This window comes from Ochotona curzoniae, unplaced genomic scaffold (assembly GCF_017591425.1).
Source record: "Ochotona curzoniae isolate NIBS_2020 unplaced genomic scaffold, NIBS_Ocur_1.0 contig_3819, whole genome shotgun sequence".
NCBI classification, from domain to species: Eukaryota; Metazoa; Chordata; class Mammalia; order Lagomorpha; family Ochotonidae; genus Ochotona; species Ochotona curzoniae.
Window position 1 is genome coordinate 11,191,983 of NW_024466004.1, and position 18,825 is coordinate 11,210,807.

Below are 18,825 nucleotides of genomic sequence, written 5' to 3' on the forward strand. Positions count from 1 at the left end.
TATCCTAGAATTTGGAACTTTCATCTTGGGGAAATTTTAGTGCCATGATTTCAGGGTGATTTTTGCTTGTTTTTGTAAATATTGTGGGCTCTTCCTTTCATTTGTTTTTCTTTTTGTTAGCAACTTTTCCCCTTGATCTCACAAAAACTCGACTCCAAATGCAAGGAGAAGCTGCTCTTGCTCGGTTGGGAGAAGGTGCGAGAGGCTCTGTCCCCTATAGGGGCATGGTGCGCACAGCCCTAGGGATCATCCAAGAGGAAGGCTTTCTGAAGCTTTGGCAAGGAGTGACGCCTGCCATTTACAGACACGTAGGTATTTATCTTGAGCCCAGCTGGTAAGTTGGCTCTGAGTGTCATATGTGTAGACTCTACTTTTCTATTTCACTTTGTCCCAGAAGCCAGTTAGGTTTTTGTGTCTCAGACATATGGTACATGAACATTTAATTTTTTAAGAAATTTAGAAAAATATCATCCAACAATTCTGTTAGGAAGTTACTATACTAAATATTTTGAAATTCACACAGAAGTGTTTTCAGATCAACCATCGTGATATCTGTAAAGTACTGTAAAATAAATAGTACTATAATATGGTTAACAAAGGAAATCAAAGCACCTGTAGCAAGGATGTTAGCAAATAAATTTCAATTATACATATACAGGAATTGACGCTGCCTTAGATTATTTTCCCTGGTTTTGCAGGTTTAAATTTTTTTCCTAACACAAGGTTTTTGTAAGGTTTATAAACAGGATTTCGTTTTTTCATGTGCTTTGAAAATTAAAACATTACCACAGTACCGTATCATAGGCATCTCAGTCCCAGGTGGCAGAGAAGAAGCTATTCCAAAAAGGAACAGGGATCTCTGCCTAAATCAATCCTGGTAATACCACAAGGAAGAGCAGACTAAGTGCATTGTGCTTTGTTTGCCCAAGCTACCTAATGCATGAGCTGTTAGTCATTAGTGAAGGGAGATGGAAATAACAGTGCCAGTGAAAACACTTCTCTGCTTTCAAAGCAGTACAAGTAAAAAGGACAGTTATTAGGTGGTCTGTGTGTGTGTTTCTCTTCTCTAGAACCCTCATGAGGGGGGCCCTTGATCAGAAAAGTGTCCAGGTATAACACTTGTGGGCTTAATTTTAAAGACTTACTTCTTGAGATAGATAAACCTGAGTAGACTGCTCAGGTACTCTCTTTTTGCTGAGAGACTGTTAGATTTTCTGTATTTCATCTATTTTTTTTTAAATTTTCTTACAGTATTTCATCAAGCATCTTGTATATCAAGAGATGTTTTATAAAGGGATAGCATATGCTGATTTAAATTGTTTTAAAAATCTTTGTGTCCTCTTATTTTTTGAGTCTCACTTCTTTCTACTTGAGTTTTTTTTTTAAACCACTATTTATTGTTTAATAGTTAGGCCATATTCCATGTTTGACATCCAACTGAAAAAAAGGAAATAATACAGGCACTACAATATAAATATTTGGTTGTGCCATGCTGTGTACTAGTTTGATGTACTAAAAATGCACACAGTCTACTTTGATAAATTCAGTCTGATGGGAAGATAAGAAAAAATACAGTATTTGCCCAACAGGATGCTGGCTATTTTAGATATCTGCAGTGTTAGCCTGGAGATAGGAAAAGATCAGGGAGCATGTTCTGTACAGCATGTTCTTTTCATTGAGGCTTTAAAGAGTAGGAAGAATTAGCAAAACTGAGCAGGGGATCCATTAGCAATTAAGAAGTCCTGTGACTTCAAAGGACCTGCCCTGTTGGGGGAAACACCAATAAGCCCCTGTCAGGAGCCTTAGAGTTTGAAAGCCAGGTCACAGTGCCCTTTTCTCTAATATACACTGAATCTATTTTTTTTAATGATCGTTCTTATACAGTGTACTCTGGAGGCCGAATGGTCACATATGAACATCTCCGAGAGGTTGTATTTGGTAAAGGTGAAGATAAGCATTATCCCCTTTGGTAAGTGTTCTTTTGAAGATAACATACTACTGCCCTGATTTGTGTGATGTTGTACATCTGTGCTAACATCACCTTAAGGTATAGGCTTAACAAAGCAATCATAATATAAATCCATATAACTGATCATTTACTATATATCATCCAGAATTTTGTACCTACATACCTCGGGAAGGTTACAGCTCAAAACAGAAAGAGGGGGAAAAGGCTAATTATCACCAAACCTGAAAGTGAACTTCCAAAGTGTGTGAACTTCTAAATTTTAGCAGAAGGCCAAAGAGCTGGACAGTGTCTTACGGACATTTCAACACACGCGGTGGCACCACTCCCCTCCCAGCCCTGCCTCTGAAGCAGGAACAGCTGCAGTAGCACAGCGAAGTACACATGCAGTGTGCAGACTGAGTACCACCATCTGCAAGGCTCCTCAGTGCCAGACAGCAACCACCAAGCAGGAAAACAGCACGCTTTGTCACTAACAGAGCTCCGTCCTAATTGACTTAACTGTGTTGGAGAAACCTAGCCGATGGCATGACGTCACATTTTTGAAATCTCCTGTGCCGCAAAGAGAACCTGGAAGAATGTTATTAACAATTACCTGAGGCCTTTGTTAAAATATTTCAGATGTGATGACAGTCCTCACCCTAGGTTCGTCTCAGGAAACTAGGAACAGTATTCATGACTCCTCTCATTTTTACTGTGGAGATTTGTGAAGGAAAACATCTTGAGAGGCCCTTCCAGCTTTCCAGATGCTTTTATATAACCTGAGAGGTGGTGGAATAGCTCTGATGACAGCTTTTAAATAATCTTTTTTTTTTATTGTTAATAACATTGTATTATGTGATACAGTTTTATAGGTGCTTGGATTTCCCCTGCTCCTCCCACAACCCTCTCCCCATGGTGCATAACCACAGTTCAAGGTCAGTTGAGATTCCTTCATTGCAAGCACATACCCAGAATTGAGTCCAGCATCTTATTGTCCTGGTAACTTTAACGGCTTCTTGGGGAGGCCTTCCGTGGTCTGAAGGCAAAGCTAATAGAGTAAAATCCCAGTCAGTTAAAAGCCCCAACAAAACATCAGCAACAGTATATAGTGTTATGGAATTGATTGACATAGTATTGAGTAAACAATATGTTAAAAATAATGCAAGTTCAATTTTTCAAAACACATGTGTTGAGACAGTATCAATGACAGGATGAAAAAAAATACAGGTTAAATTAAGACAAACATGTGATATCTAACCTTTTGGGATTCGCTCATTTCCCTTAGCATTATAGTTTCCAGTTGGGCCCATTTAGCCACAAAGAACTGCATTTTGTTTTTTTTAATAGCTGAGTAGTATTCCATGGAGTAGATGAACCAAAGCTTTCTTATCCAATCTTCTGCTGATGGGCATTTCGGTTGCTTCCATGTTTTTCCAATTACTGATTGTGCTGCTATGAACATAGGGGTGCATGTTGGTTTGTCGTGAAACAGGTGTTTTGGATATATTCCTAGGAGTGCTATTGCTGGGTCATATGGTATGTAGATTTTGAGTTGTTCAAGTGTTCTCTATACTGATTTCCATAAAGGCTGTACCAATCTGCAGCCCAGGGTATTTCCTACATTTTCTTGCAAGAATTTGAAGGTTTCTGGATGTAGGTTTAGGTCTTTTATCCATGTAGATTGGATCTTAGTGTGTGGTGATAGATGTGGGTCTATCTTTTTGTTTCTGCAGGCTATCAGCCAGTTGTCCCAACAACATTTACTGAAGAGGCCTTCCCATTTGCTTGGACTGTCGTTGGTCTTTTTGTCAAAGGTCAATTGGCTGTATCTGTGTGGGTTCTCTTTTGGTGCTTCTATTCTATTCCATTGATCTTCCTCTCTATCTTTGTGCCAGTACCAGGCTGTTTTGATAACCTCTGCTTTATAGTATGTCCAGAGGTCCGGAACTGTGACTCCCCCTGCTAACCTCTTGTTCTTCAGGATGGTTCTAGCTATTCCTGGTTTTTTGTGCTTCCAGATGAACTTTTGAATCATTGTATCGAGTTCCGTGAAGAATGTTTTGGGCAATTTGATTGGAATTACGTTGAAAATATATATTGCTTGTGGTAGTATAGACATTTTAATGATACTGATTTTGCCTATCCAGGAGCATGGGATGCTATTCCATCTTTTGAGGTCTTGTTCAATTTCTTTTTTGAATAGTTTGTAGTTTTCTTCAAATAGCTCTCCTACACATTTGGTTAGATTTATTCCCAGATACTTCATACTTTTCTCTGTTATTTTGAATGGTATCTTGTTGGTTAGATCTTTTTCCATCTTGGTGCTATTTGTGTACTCTATGGCTGTTGATTTTCGTTCATTAATTTTGTACGCTGCCACTCTGCCAAACTCTCGTATAAGTTCTAGCAGTTTCTGTATTGAGTCTCCTGGTTTTTCTATGTACAGGATTATGTCATCTGCATATAGTGAAAGCTTGACCTCTTCGTTTCCCATTCGTATGCCTTTGATTTCTTTTTCTTCTCTTATGGCTTCTGCAAGTACCTCTAGGACTATGTTGAATAGCAGTGGTGATAGCGGGCATCTTTGTCTTGTTCCAGATCTCAGTGGGAAGGGTTCTAGCTTTTCTCCATTCAGTATGATACTGGTGTTGGGTTTTTCATATATTGCTTTGATTATGCTGTGGATTTTTCCATCTATGCCTACCTTGGCTAGAGTTTTTAGCATGAAGAGGTGTTGGATTTTGTCGAAAGCTTTTTCTGCGTCTATTGATACTACTGTGTGGTTCTTGTTTTGCAGTTTTTGGATGTGGTGTATTACATTTATGGATTTCCGAATGTTGAACCATCCCTGCATTCCAGGGATGAATCCTACTTGATCTGGATGAATGATCTGTCTGATGATTTTTTGAATTCTATTGGCTAGGATTTTGTTGAGAATTTTAGCATCAATGTTCATCAGAGAAATAGGTCTGTAGTTTTCCTTCTCTGACGGTTCTCTGCCCGGTTTTGGGATTAAGGTGATGTTGGCTTCATAGAATGAGTTTGGAAGGGTTGCTTCCTCCTCTATTGTTTTGAAGAGCTTGTAGAGGATTGGGGTTAGTTCTGTTCGGAATGTTTTGTAGAATTCTGTAGTGAAGCCGTCTGGGCCTGGGCTTTTTTTCGTTGGGAGATCCTTGATGACTGTTTCAATCTCTACCTCGGTTATGGGTTTATTTAATTCTGCAGTTGCCTCCGGACTGAGTTTTGGTAAGTGGTGGGAGTCCAAGAACTTTTCTATTTCTTGGTGGTCCTCAAATTTGTGGAAGTACAGTTCTTTGTAGTAATTTCTAATTATTTTCTTAATGATTGCAGTGTCTGTTGTTATGTTGCCTTTTTCATCTTTAATGCTATTGATTCTCACTTTCTCTTGTTTTTTTTTTTTTTTTTTTTTGGTCAATCGGGCCAGTGGAGTGTCTATTTTGTTTATTTTCTCAAAAAACCAACTTTTTGATTTGTTGATTTTATGTATAGTTTTTTTGATTTCTATTTGGTTTATCTCCTCCCTTGTTTTGATGATTTCTTGTTTCCTATTGTGCGTGGGACTCTGCTGCTGCTGTTTTTCCAGATCCTGGAGGTGTGTGGTTAGTTCCTGTATTTGGCGTCTTTCTTGGGCCTTAACATGGGCTCCGATTGCGATGAATCTACCTCGTAGCACTGCTTTGGCGGTGTCCCACAAGTTTTGGAATGTTGTATCAGAGTTTTCATTGGTTTCCATAAATTTTTTGATCTCATCTTTAATTTCTTCTCTGACCCATTGTTCGTTTAATAGCATATTGTTCAATTTCCAAGAGTGCCTATACTTCCTGGGGAGTTTTGAGTTGTTGATTTCCAGTTTCATCCCATGGTGGTCTGAGAGGGTACATGGTATGATACTAATGTTTTGGAAGTTGTTTAGATTCGCTTTATGTCCTGTCATGTGGTCGATTCTGGAGAAGGTGCCATGCACCGCTGAGAAGAATGTATAGTCTGTGGCCTTAGGATAAAAAGTTCTATATATGTCTACTAAGTCCAGTTGTTCTATTGTTTGTGTGAGCTCTGTTGTTTCTTTGTTGAGTTTTTGTTTCGTAGACCGGTCCATTGATGTTAGAGGCGTGTTGAGATCGCCTACAAGGATTGTGCGGGTATCTATGTCTTCCCTTAAGTCTGTAAGTAATTGCTTTACATAACTAGGTGCATTAAGATTCGGTGCATAAACATTAATGATGGTGATTGCTTCTTGATGGATTCCTTTCACCAGTATAAAATGGCCTTCCCTGTCTCTTTTGATGTTAGTTAGAATGAAATCTATCTCGTCTGAAATTAGGATAGCTACCCCAGCTTTTTTTTCTCGTCTATTGGCGTGAAATATCTTTTTCCATCCCTTCACTTTCAGTTTCTTTGCATCCTTTCCGGTTAGATGCGTTTCTTGTAGGCAACAGATGGTTGGGTCTTGTTTGATGATCCATTCTATTAATCTCTGTCTTTTGATTGGTGAATTTAGACCATTTGTGTTGAGAGTTAAAATTGAGAGGTTGCAATTTTGCCCTGCCATGCGATTGTGTTTTGTGTGTGTTATCTGTGTAATTGCCCTTCTTTGTGTGGGCTTTAGTTTGGAGACCTTCCTGTTTGCCATCTTTGTTTGTGGTTTGCCTCCTTTTTTCCTGGGATTAGCTCATTTCTAAGGAGATTTCGCAGAGCTGATTTTGTGTTGGCATATTCTAGTTTTTCTTTGCTATGGAAGTATCTGATTTCATTTTCATATACAAATGAGATCTTTGCTGGGTACATTATTCTTGGTTGACAGTTGTTTTGTTTCAGGACTTGGAAGATCTTTGTCCATTCTCTCCTTGCTTGTAGGGTCTCTTTGGAGAAGTCAGCAGTGATTCTGATTGGTTTTCCCCTGTATGTGATCTTTTCTCTGCTTCATACTTGTCTCAGGATTCTTTCTTTGTCTTCGTTGGAGTAGAACTTGAGCACCATGTGTCTGGGTGAAGATCTCTTTGGATCGTGTCTGTTGGGAGTTCTCTGTCCATCCTGTATGCGGGCTGGATTCATGTTCCAAGTGTTTTGGAAGTTTTCCTGTATAATTTCGTCGAGCACCGTCTGCATTCCTGATTCTCTTTCTACTCCTTTGGAAAGGCCCATGATCCGAATATTTGATTTTCTAAGGTGATCTTTCATTTCTTGTATCATTTTATTAGCTTTGCTGAGGCTTGTCTCCAGCTGTTTAACTAGCTGGGTATCTTCATTTTGTGTGTCTTCCGTTTCAGAGATCCTTTCCCCTGCCCTATTTATTCTGTTGGTCAGACTTTCAATTTTGAGTTCCAGGTCAGCCATTTTGGTTTTGACTTGTTGTATTTCGGTAACTATGTGGTTCTTGAAGTCTTCCCACTTCTTCTCATCATCTCTGACAAATTTTAGCATTATTTTTTTAAATTCCTTGTCTGGTAAATCTTCCATGTCTTCATCTCGCATCTCTGATATTGATAATGGCTTTTGGCCCTTATTTGTTGGGGTGCTGGCTCTTTCATCTGGAGCACAACTTTTTCTGATAGTTCTTCCCATTGCATTGATGTATTTTTGGAGAGGCCAAAGAACCCATGTGTCCAGGGGGCTTCAAGCGCTTTCCTATAGAGATTGGAGCCTGCAGGTGTGGAGTTGCAAGGCATGGGAATTTTCAAGGCACTTTTGGTGCGTCCTCAGTGCCCGGGACTGTAGGGCACCACCTTGGGGGCCCTGTGGATTCCAGGCACACTCTGGGCACCTCCTCTACAGGTGTGACACCCCAGGGCGTGGAGGGATGAAGGCGCTCTCTGGGTGCGCCCCCTGCATGGGAATCTACAGGACTTGGAAGATTTTATGCACTTTCTTGGTGTGTCCTCAGTGCCCAGGGACTGCAGGGTTTTTCAGAGCCCACCTGGTGTGTCACCAACACACGGGACTGTGGGTGAGGCACTTTCTGGGCGTGGCTCCTGCGCAGCAGTTCCACCATGCGTGGTGTGGGGGTGTTCAGAGCCCTCCTGGTGTATCCCCTGCGCACAGAACTGCGCGGCAAGTGGTTGGCCAGGTGCTCTGTGTAGGAGGCTTCTGCGCGGCGGGACTGCACATCCTGGCGAGGTGTTCAAAGCCCTCCTGGTGTGCCGCCCACCCACAGGATATCAGGGTGTGGGGGGATTCCAGACACTCTGGTAGTTTCTGCACAGAGATGCACTGGCCCACACCGCGGGGGAATATTCAGGGCACTTTCTTTGTGCCTTCTCAGCACACAGGACTACTGTGCGCCACCTCCAAGGCACAGATTCGGCAGTTTCAAGGCACTTGCCCTGTGTCCTCAGAAGCTGGAACCTCTGCGGGAAGGGGGGTGAGAGGAGCACCCAAGAGGCTCAGGCTTTGTGCCTGCCCCTGGAGGGTGGGCTCCAGAAGCTGTTAACCCTTCTCCAGCTCACCCGAACCTCAGGCTGTTGCAGTCTGCCTCTGCTGCTGTTGAAGACCTTTGCCAGTGACAATCCCTCCAGGCTTCCTTGTCTCTGGGTCGGCTGCGTCTCTTGTCGGCTGCCCTTAAGGGTGACTCAGCAGGTCTGGAGCGGGACACTGTCTTCCCTGCCTTTTGTTTTGTTTTGTTTTGTTCTCATTGTTCTTCTGAGTTGTATGGATCTTTTTGGCTCCACACTGTCCGGGGAACTTCACGCACGTCTCCCTGCGGCTCTTTGCTGTTCCTCTTTGCTGCTTCTGTAGTGTTCTATCCCTCTCTCACTGGGCTCTCCCTTACAGCCTTCCTCCTATGTTGGCCATCTTCCCAGTCTCTCCTACATAATCTTTTAGAGTAAATGTTGAGCTTATTTCCTGTCCACTGATAGAGTAGAAGATATTTATACAGTCCCTACTTAGCACTTATGTGCCAGGCACCTGAGATAAATGAGATGAAGAAGGCCATGCCCTCATGCAGTTCACAGGCTCACTGGTGAGTTCTGCTTCATGTATCTAAGTTTAACACCACTTGCTTGTTTAGATTTGGGAGTGGGGTGTGGTGATGTATTGGCCTATAAAAATAACAGGATAGGGAGGGTTAGGTCAAGCACTTTCCACTTCAAATCTCACATTAAAGATGAGTTTGTTAACAAGGAAGAATATTGATGATTTTATTATGGGGAGATAAAAAGAAAATCCAAAAATGCAAAGGACACGTTTTGATGTTTCTTGATGCATAGTTACATCTTGGTTATTCTATATTTCTGGTCCTTTTACATTCCATTGCAAAAGAAATGATGTCTTCTAGAAGAGTCCTACTTTTGTTTGTTGTATCTCTAGGGCTTTAAGTAGCCACCTAATAGTGAGTGCTTAATAAAATTACTCGGTGAGCATATGTAAGAAAAAACAAATCATGGAAAATTGATTTAAAATAATTTATTTTGATGTAAAAATATTTGAACACTTTATAGATAAGGCATCTTCAAAAGGGTCATAGAAATTGTATGTCATCAAAAAAGTATGGATTTCAGAATGTTTGCACCAAAATTAACTTTTCACTTCTGTTTTTTTTTATCTGTAAACTTCTTGAAGCAGGAATATACCTGCTTGACATATAGATATATAAGTATATATAGTGTACATTTATATCAGTTATGTGTAGTAGTCTACTCAATACCATTTACTATTTTAAGATTCAAAGAATTCTTACAGAGCACATTTTTAAACCCTTTTTCTGTTGAGGATATCTGGGGTTTAAAGTCAGAGAAATGGCTCAAAATTAATGATGGTTGTGATTACTTCTACAGTTGAAAATACTGATAGGAAGGAAAGTGGAGCAGTTTGTTCAAGGTACACAAAAGTGGAACCCATATGGGATCTTGGCACATGCAAGGTAAGGACTTTAGCCACTAGGCTACTGTGCTGGGCCCCAAAACAAAACTTCTACAGGTCAATACATTTGAACAAAAATCTAGGTGCACACCCTTTTCCCCTGTGTTGCCTTGCATGCTCCAGAATCCCATATGGATGCCGATTCATATCCCAGCTGCTCCACTTATCATCCAGTTCCCTGCCTGTGGCCTGGGATAGCAGTCAAGGATGCTCCAAAGCCTTGGGACTCTGCACCCATGTGGGAACCCTAGAAGAAGCTCCTGGTACCTGGCTTCCAATCAGCTCAGCTCTGGCCGTTGCAGCCATTTGGGGAGTGATCAGCAGACAGAAGATCTTTCTGTTTCTCCTATCTGTACAGTCTGTGTTTCCAATAAAATAAATAAATCTTTGAAAAAAAAATTGTCTTTAAGGTATTTTTGGTCATGTAAGTTACCACAGCTCTTCTGGAGTATAAATTACCTGGTAAATTTTTTAAGTATACAGTGTTTTGATCCTGTTCCCTCCTTAGGATTATCATTCAGAAGCAGTTGTACTTATGCAGAAATACACACTCAGATACTAGTGTAATCATGTTGATAATAGCAGCTTTAAAAAGTCTAAATAACTATCAACTCAGGAGTAGTTAAAGAAATTACATCTATACAGAAAAGCATAATACAGTTATTGAAAGAATAAAGTCTTATATGAATAATATGGAAAGTTGTATATAATATTATTTCTTGCTTAAAAATAATTACCAATCATAACTGTCAAAGGCAGTAAATAGAACTTCTCTTAAAAGCGAAATCTCTTGGTCCTGTTTTTTTAAAATAAGCAATACTACTTGTTTTCCCAGAATTAGTGATGGAATAAAAGGTTAATAGTCCTTGCCTTTTGGAATTTCTTCCTGAAGGAAAGGATCTAGCTAAAGAGTTCCAAGGAAATACTGCATCACAAAGTCAATTTTTGGGATGTTTGTTTGGTATCCTCTTGACCCCTCAGGACAATTCAGTCACTAGGTATTACTTAAATGATTTATGGTGTACCAATTTTGTACTTACTACTGAGGTTATATTAAGGAAAGAGACAGAGTCCTGCCATCATGCAGCTCACAATAGCACATGCATGACCAACTGGGATTACATGTAGAGTACAGAGAAGAGAGTTCTAACAGTATTTCCAAAAAGGAAAAGGAAATTACTGGTGTACTATTTATGTCATTATGTAGGGAAAGTGGGCACTCACATAGGTGATTGGTTGATGTGAACAGTATGTAAAACAATTGCACAATCTTACAAATATTCAAATTTATACGATTTAGCAATTAAAGTGTGGTATGAAATGTTACGGAAGATATTTTTAAGAAATGAGACAACTTTATATGTTCTGATGGGATAACCTTTAGGGTATGCTGATAGAGACAAAACAACAAGTCCAAAACACTATACAACTTGACATTCAAAATTTGTGCTTTTTATAAAGGAATAGGCTTTAAAAAGGAAAAACAGATAGGCTTATGTATGTGTAAGCCATCAACTCTAGCTAGTGTTGAGGATGAGGGACAGTACGCTCAGACGGGATTTACATCTTGACGAGCAGTCACAAGTTGTGTAATTTGTGTTGTCATTTAACTGCAATCTTCTCTGGCTTCCTCATGTGTAAAGAGAAAATGACAGTAACATTTGTCAGATTGTTGACAGGGCAATTAAATCATAGTTGTAATTTTGCTTTTTAACTATATATCCACTCATTCAAATGGAATGAATGACAGAGAAAGAATGAGAGACAGAAGCAGGTCTTCCATTCTCTGATTCACTTACTTCCCAAATGCCCGCAACAGCCAGGACTGTGCCAGACTGCAGCCAAGAGTTTGGCACTCCATCTGGGTCTCCTACTTGACTGACAGGTACCCAGGCACTTGAGCTGTCCTCAGCTGCCTCCTCAGGCTCATTAGTAGCAAGGTGGGTCAGCTAAGGGCATCCAAGACTTGATTCAGCACTCCATAATGGGATGCTGGCATCCCAAGCAGCACTTAACCTACTATACCATACTGTCAGCCCCATGAGTCATACTTTTTAAGTGTTCAGAAGAGTTGTCTGCTATAGAATAAGCATTCAGTAAATGAATTATTGTTATGTCTGTGGAGGCATATTAGAAATAAGTCGCTGTGTTTATTTCAGCAAGGAGAGTTAAGAATAGGGTCAGAGGACTCTGTATTTACATCTATTTATACCTCTCCAGATCACTTTCAGATAAGGAGAAAGGAAATGCTTCTCCCCAGAGAGACTGTTAGAATAACCTAGGCAAAAGGCAAATATAATCTAATGAAAAGACCCCAGGACTGGAGAGAAGAGGATAAGTTCATAATCTAGTCTTGCTCACTCATTGATCTAGGAGAGAAGAATAAGTTCCTAGGAATGCAAAGAGTTTTTTTTTTTTTTTTCCCAAAGAGGGCCATACTTTCCAACAAACCTATTAATGAAGTTATTTTTAAAATGTGTCTCACCAGGCTTTGTCTGTTAAACTCATCACGACCATTTCTTTTTCCTTTTAGTTGGAATTAAACCGCACTTAAATTCTAAGTTCAGATATTATTTATGTCTTTGAAGTAACTGCTCTTTCTTTGGATTTTTGAACCATGGAAAGCCCACAACTTCAAAGAGAGTTAGAGAACATCTCGTGGTTCTTTAACTTTCCCATCAGTAAAGGGCCAAATGGTCTACTTTCCTCTCTGATCTATCCAGGTGTATCCTTCACTTTGCCTTTAAATCTCATACCCAGGGCTTGTACCAGCTGGATGTTGGTTCAGCATAAAATTTGCGAAATTATTGGGCAACTTTTTAAATTGTGTCTCTTTTTACAATTAGGAAGTCAGTCATTGGAGGAATGATGGCTGGTGTTATTGGCCAATTTTTAGCCAACCCAACTGACCTAGTGAAAGTTCAGATGCAGATGGAAGGAAAAAGAAAGCTTGAAGGAAAACCACTGCGGTAAGTTCTCCAGTTAACTGAGACCTATTTTATTCCCTGTACCACCATCATATCTGATGGACTTACCATTTTTGTAATCCACTATTCAGTGAAGATACTAACACTGACTGTTAGATTTGGAAATTGTGTCATGAAGAACTCAGTTGGATCTTTTCTTGGCATGCTGAGATTCCCTTCCAGACAAATTGTATGTGTGTAAAACTTTTCTCAGCCAAGACAGACATAGCCTCTATTATAGGTTTATATAATTTGTCACGAACATTTTCCCCAATATATATCCTTCTATTTCCCCATTATAGGTTGGTGTTGGGGAAGTCGCTTAATATTTCTGGTCTTTGGGTTTTTGTCTTTAAAGAGGACACTCTCAGTTTTTGCAGTTGCTGATATGCCTGGCTCAAGCAACCTTGAGTCCTTTTCCTTTTTCTCAGATAGAAGGTGTGTGGCAATGTCAAACTTGTGACATATTCTCACTTCCTCATCTAATCTCATTACTCCTATAATTTGAGGCCCTCTCTACACAATTTTAAGGAAGATTCTATGATGTATTTGTGATATAAATCCTCACATCACATGATTCTCTATTAGTGAAGTCTGCCTTTCTTGGAGTTTATTTTCAGTAATTTATTAAAATATCATTTCTTTGATATTCCATTGCTAAGGAATGGAATCTTACAGTTGGATGAGCCTCTTGCAGGAAGTAGGGACAGCTCTGGATGACTCAGGCTGAGAGTGAAGGCACCTGCTCCTCGGGACACTCCAGCTCTATAGCATTCACTTCAGTCAAACCAGACATTTCCAATTTCAGTTCACTACAGGCTGCTGCCCTCCACTCCCCTTCTCCTGGTGATTCTGGAAGATAAGTTAGGGCTGCTGAAGCACAGACCCTCTTTCAGCCTTCAACAAATGGAGAGAGAACTTGGAGGAGAAAAGGGCCCATGGATTTATATAACCCTAATTTCTATTTTGTCTTATAATGACCCCTTATTACTAAGTTGTGTGGAAAAGCTCCCCACCTCCCAGAGATCAGTTTCCCCCTCTTCTTCACTGGAAATTTCTGGTTTGACTGAAGTGAATGCTGTAGCAGAGACTGTAGTAGAACCCTGGAATCCCAAAGCTTGGGGGTCAGAGCCAGACTTGACCCCATCTTAGCTATGTAATTATAATCAAGTGATTGGGACATTCTAAGATTCAGTTTTCTCAAATGTAAATTAACATAAAAATGCATACCTTATAGGTTTTCCTGCATGATTGTATTTCTTTGATATATAGAGTGTCTGGTGCTCCATAAGTGATAAATTAGCTTAGGTACAGTGATCATCATTTTTTAATCATAACTTTAAATAGCATAATAGCAATTACACATGTTTAATTAATACATTATATTATCTCTTTGGTTGAAGTCACACAGTTCATTGCCCAAGTAAGCATCACACAGCTAGTGAGTGGAAAAGGTGGGCATCTGATTCTAGTTTTTCTGACTATGCAAAACCAAAAGGCTTCCATAATTAGTTCATGTTTTAGTACTGTTTTTTTCATGTCTATAAAAAAATCAAAATATGGATAGGCCAGTGAATTTTCATAAAGTTACAATTGTTCAGTTTCAGAAACTCACATTAGATTGTCCTTCCTACATTTTTATCTTAATATATCGTTGTTTCTATGAGATTGTATGAGTCCAGAGAGAAAAACATGAAGACAAAAAGACCTCCCTCTGCTAGCTCATTCCCCACGAGCCCACAATAGTTAAGTCTGGGCCAGGGCCAAAGTCAAAAGCTAGGAAATTCAGTGCAACTCATTCATGAAAGTCGTAAGAACCCAGTTACTTAAATTCTTACTGTGCTGGGCATGGTGGCCTAGCATAGTGGCTAAAGGCCTCGCCTTGAACACACTGGGATCCCATATGGTGCGGGTTCTAATCCTAACAGCCCCACTTCCCATCCAGCTCCCTGCTTGTGGCCTGGGAAAACAGTCAAGGACAGCCAACGCCTTGGGACACTGTACCCATGTGGGAAACCAGAGGAAGTTCCTAGCTCCTGGCTTTGGATCGGCGCAACATCAGCCATTGTGGCCACTTAGGGAGTGAATCAACGGACGGAAGATCTTCCTCTCTGTCTCTCCTCCTCTCTGTATATCTGACTTTGCAATAAAAATAAATAAATCTTTTTTAGAAAATAAGATAAATTCTAACTGTTGCTCCCATGATCTGTATTAGCTAAGGTATCAAATTGGAAATTAAACCCAGATACTCTGAATATCCTTTCCAGTGTTTTAACTGGTAGGATAAATACTAACCTGACAATGTTCTAGTTATATTGCTGTTTGGCAAAATTTTTCAATGTTCAGCTCTCCTCAATTGCCAATAAAATGCATCCAGAAGTCTCATGAGCACTGTTTCTTCACATGGTTAATGTGTACACTGATGATATAACAGATCTGGAAAGGCATCTTAGCATTTAATAATCTGAGAACAGGATGATCCAGTTTTCAAGAATTTCCGTTAAAATGTTTTAATCATATGTTGGCCTTTTAATGTAAAAGATTATTATTTGGAAATTAGATTTATATATATACTGCTTTAATTCCTAACAATTTTGCATAAATGTTATTACAGCTATGGGTGAAGCTCTTATTCAGTGCCATCCCTTTCATATTTTCATTGTTGTCTTCCTTAGATTTCGTGGTGTTCATCATGCATTTGCAAAAATCTTAGCTGAAGGAGGAATTCGTGGACTTTGGGCAGGCTGGGTCCCCAATATACAAAGAGCAGCACTGGTGAATATGGGAGGTAATAGAAACTGTTGAATTCTAAAACATTCTAATTGTCTTTAATAGTTATAAGCACTGAACAGGACACTGACATTTTTTTAATAATGAATGATAAGCTGCATAAATGTTGAAATGTTGAAATTGAATAGTTTCCAAATGGCATTTCCAGTTTCTACAATGATATGTAATAAAGATTTCTTAGACAGACTCTATTTCCAAAGATTCGTTTGTAGCTTAGAACTTCCTTCAGGATTGAAACTGATTCATATGACTTTCTGATGCTCATTATATTCAGACTGTCCAAACCTTTCTCTTTGGTAATCCTTCTCCTATTCCTCTGTAACTCATCTTGCACAGCTTTCCATCCCCCACTGGAAACCCAAACCTTTCCTTAGCCCAAACCCCTACTTCCATTTTCTCTATTCATTTACCAATTTCTTACCTTTTCTAAATGCTTCCTAAAGTTTCTGCTCCTTTCCCCCAGCACCTAATACCTTAGCATTCTTAAAAGGATAATTTCTGTGATGCCAGCCTTCTAAACCATTCAGCTAGGCCACTACCATTTAATTGTTTTTTCCTTCCTTCTCCATTTTGTACTCGGTATCTGAGCTCTCCAAAATATAGATTTGAACATATTGTTGATATCCTTAAAACCCTCCACTGCCTTCTCAACTTCTCAGAGAATAAAGTACAAATCTTGAAACATGACATGATAGCAGGTCTGCAAAATCTGTCCTCTTATAAAAGCCAAACGGTTCACTGATTCTGGTGGCAGAGTGAGTTAAAAAGCAGATTCCACTGCCTGCACGTGGCAAGCTGTTCCTCCTCCCTGTGCTTCCTCTCCTCTTTTGCCTGCTTCTTGGTTTTCTTCCACAGATCCCACAATACTTGGTTCAGGTGCCTTCCCAACATCTGTTGTGGTATCTGCCCTTTTATGTGTTTCTACAATCCTCTTTTTATGTGTTTCTTGCCACCATTGCTTATACCTTACTTCATTATGCAGTTGCATAACACATTGACTATGCACCTTTAAAGGCAACGTCTGTGCTTTGATTCATCTTTATTTCCTCAGGTCCTCATATGTGGTCAGTAACCATTTGATGAGTGAATTAAACAATGAAATAATCCTTTCTTAAACCAATGATATGATTCTGGGGAATTGATGAATGGCATTTTTGAGAGCTGTGGTGGAGTGACCTACACATCAAAGGAAGTAAATATATTCTCTGTTTTGCTATTTTGTCCATTTCTGTTTCATGCATATGCTATTGGATATTTTGGTTTTCAGGAAAATTTTCTGATTCTGTTTTCTCAGTTTGCTGCTTCAAAAGCTGTTGTAGCCCAGATTTCTCTGATAAGTGCTAGCTATTCACTCATATATCCACCCCTTTATTAAGCCACCCCTTTCCTTTTCTTTAAGATCTCAGTTATGGGGCCCGGTGCGGTGGCACAAGTGGTTAAGGTCCTCGCCTTGCACGCCCGGGGTCCCACATGGGCGCAGGTTCTATCCCAGCAGCCCCGCTTCCCTTCCAGCTCCCTGCCTGTGGCCCGGGAGAGCAGTCCAGGATGGCCAAAGTTTTGGGACCCTGCACCCGCGTGGGAGACCCGGAAGAGGCTCCAGGCTTCGGATCGGCATAGTATCAGCCTGTTGCGCTCTCTTGGAGAGTGAATCATCAGACGGAAGATCTTCCTCTCTGTCTCTCCTCTCTGTATATCTGCCTTTCCAATAAAAAAATAATAAAAATAAATCTTAAAAAAAAAAGATCCCAGTTATGCCACCATGATTTCATATGGAAAAGCCAGACATGGTTTTTTATTCTTTATTTATGCTCCCTGTATCCAATAAGTTCTATCTTCCAGATGCATCTCACATTTCCACATTTCTCTGTGATCCTGTAAGTCTCCCTGAGCCACTTGTTCATTCACAAACAATTTAGCTCCTCCTGGATCACTGCTTCCATGTCTGCTCTGCAACTGTTTTTTGCCATGATGCATCCAAAACTGGTTTTATGAAGGTTACCTTAGATTGTCATCTTATTTAGATATATAAAACCTCAAATTTCATCTTTATTATCTCCATAAATGCCATCTCTATCCTTTCAATTTTTATACTCAAAACTTTGCAGTTATCTTTGCTTCTGTTCTTTCAGAACAGATTCCACCTGCTAGCTAATACTTCGCATTCTACTGTCAACAAACAAAATTGTAATGACTTAAAGATCTTAATTTGCTTTCTTTTATTACTAAAATTAGAGAACACCTCAGTCCTTAAAATAGAGTAAGTGTTCTGGAGAGCTGAGTGGGCAAGATTTTATAGACAGAAAAAGGCTGAAGGAGATGGAAAAGAAAAAAAAATAGTATGGTTATTTCGAAGTTAACTTTCCTCAGAAAGTGAGGATAGGGGTACAGAACAGAGGGAAAACAGCTGGGTTAGCATGGAGATTACTTTAGGTGACACCTTGGTTTTTTTTAAAGATTTATTTTTATTATTTTTTATTGGAAAGGCGGATATACAGAGAGGAGAGACAGAGAAGAAGATCTTCCGTCCGATGATTCACTCTCCAAGTGAGCGCAACGGCCGATACTATGCCGATCCAAAGCCAGGAGCCTCTTCTGGGTTTCCCACGCGGGTGCAGGGTCCCAAAGCTTTGGGCTGTAATCGACTGCTTTCCTGGGCCACAGGCAGGGAGCTGAATGGGAAGCGGGGCTGCTGGGATAGAACCTGCGCCCATATGGGATCCCAGGCGTGCAAGGCGAGGACCTTAACCACTGCGCCACAGCTCCGTGCCCTAGGTGACTTCTTTTGTGTAAGGATTAGGCAGAGGGAATTTCATGATCATGCTGATAGAAACTGGCCTACAGGTATTGTGATTGTTTTCTCTGATTTCTCAGAAGATTACACAAACAGTTTGTTGTGGTTTAATGCACTGAAACTTTAAAGTGAGTGACACTATTTTGAATTTTAGCCAGTCTGTCTAAGCTTCTTAATATAAAAGTTTGATCCGAAATAGTGACCTTCTATAATTTTTATGTGACCCTACCTTCAAAATGTATTCAGATTTTTGCATAGAATCCTGCAACTGCCTTGTCTAAACCATCTTTGACTCTAATCAGGATCGAATTTGCCTTGTGCCCCTACAGATCCTTTCTCAAACAGAGCATGTATGTGGTTCTTCTAAGTAGTAGCCCAGGTTAGTCATGGCTTTGCTAACACACTTCACTGGCTTCTGATGCTCTTGTCATCTGGATTCTCAGTCCAGTCAG

The 18,825-nt window shown here is 40.0% G+C and overlaps 1 protein-coding gene across 3 annotated transcripts in view; it reads left to right on the forward strand.

Annotated features, from left to right (window-relative positions):
- SLC25A27 (solute carrier family 25 member 27) overlaps positions 1–18,825 on the forward strand; it is a 29,872-nt gene that overhangs the window by 2,724 nt on the left and 8,323 nt on the right. For all 3 annotated transcript variants that reach the window (XM_040983503.1, XM_040983504.1, XM_040983505.1), the window contains exons 2-5: positions 121–312; positions 1,885–1,969; positions 12,673–12,795; positions 15,468–15,580. In XM_040983503.1, coding sequence (XP_040839437.1) covers positions 121–312; positions 1,885–1,969; positions 12,673–12,795; positions 15,468–15,580 — 513 coding nt within the window. The remainder of the gene's footprint in view (positions 1–120; positions 313–1,884; positions 1,970–12,672; positions 12,796–15,467; positions 15,581–18,825) is intronic.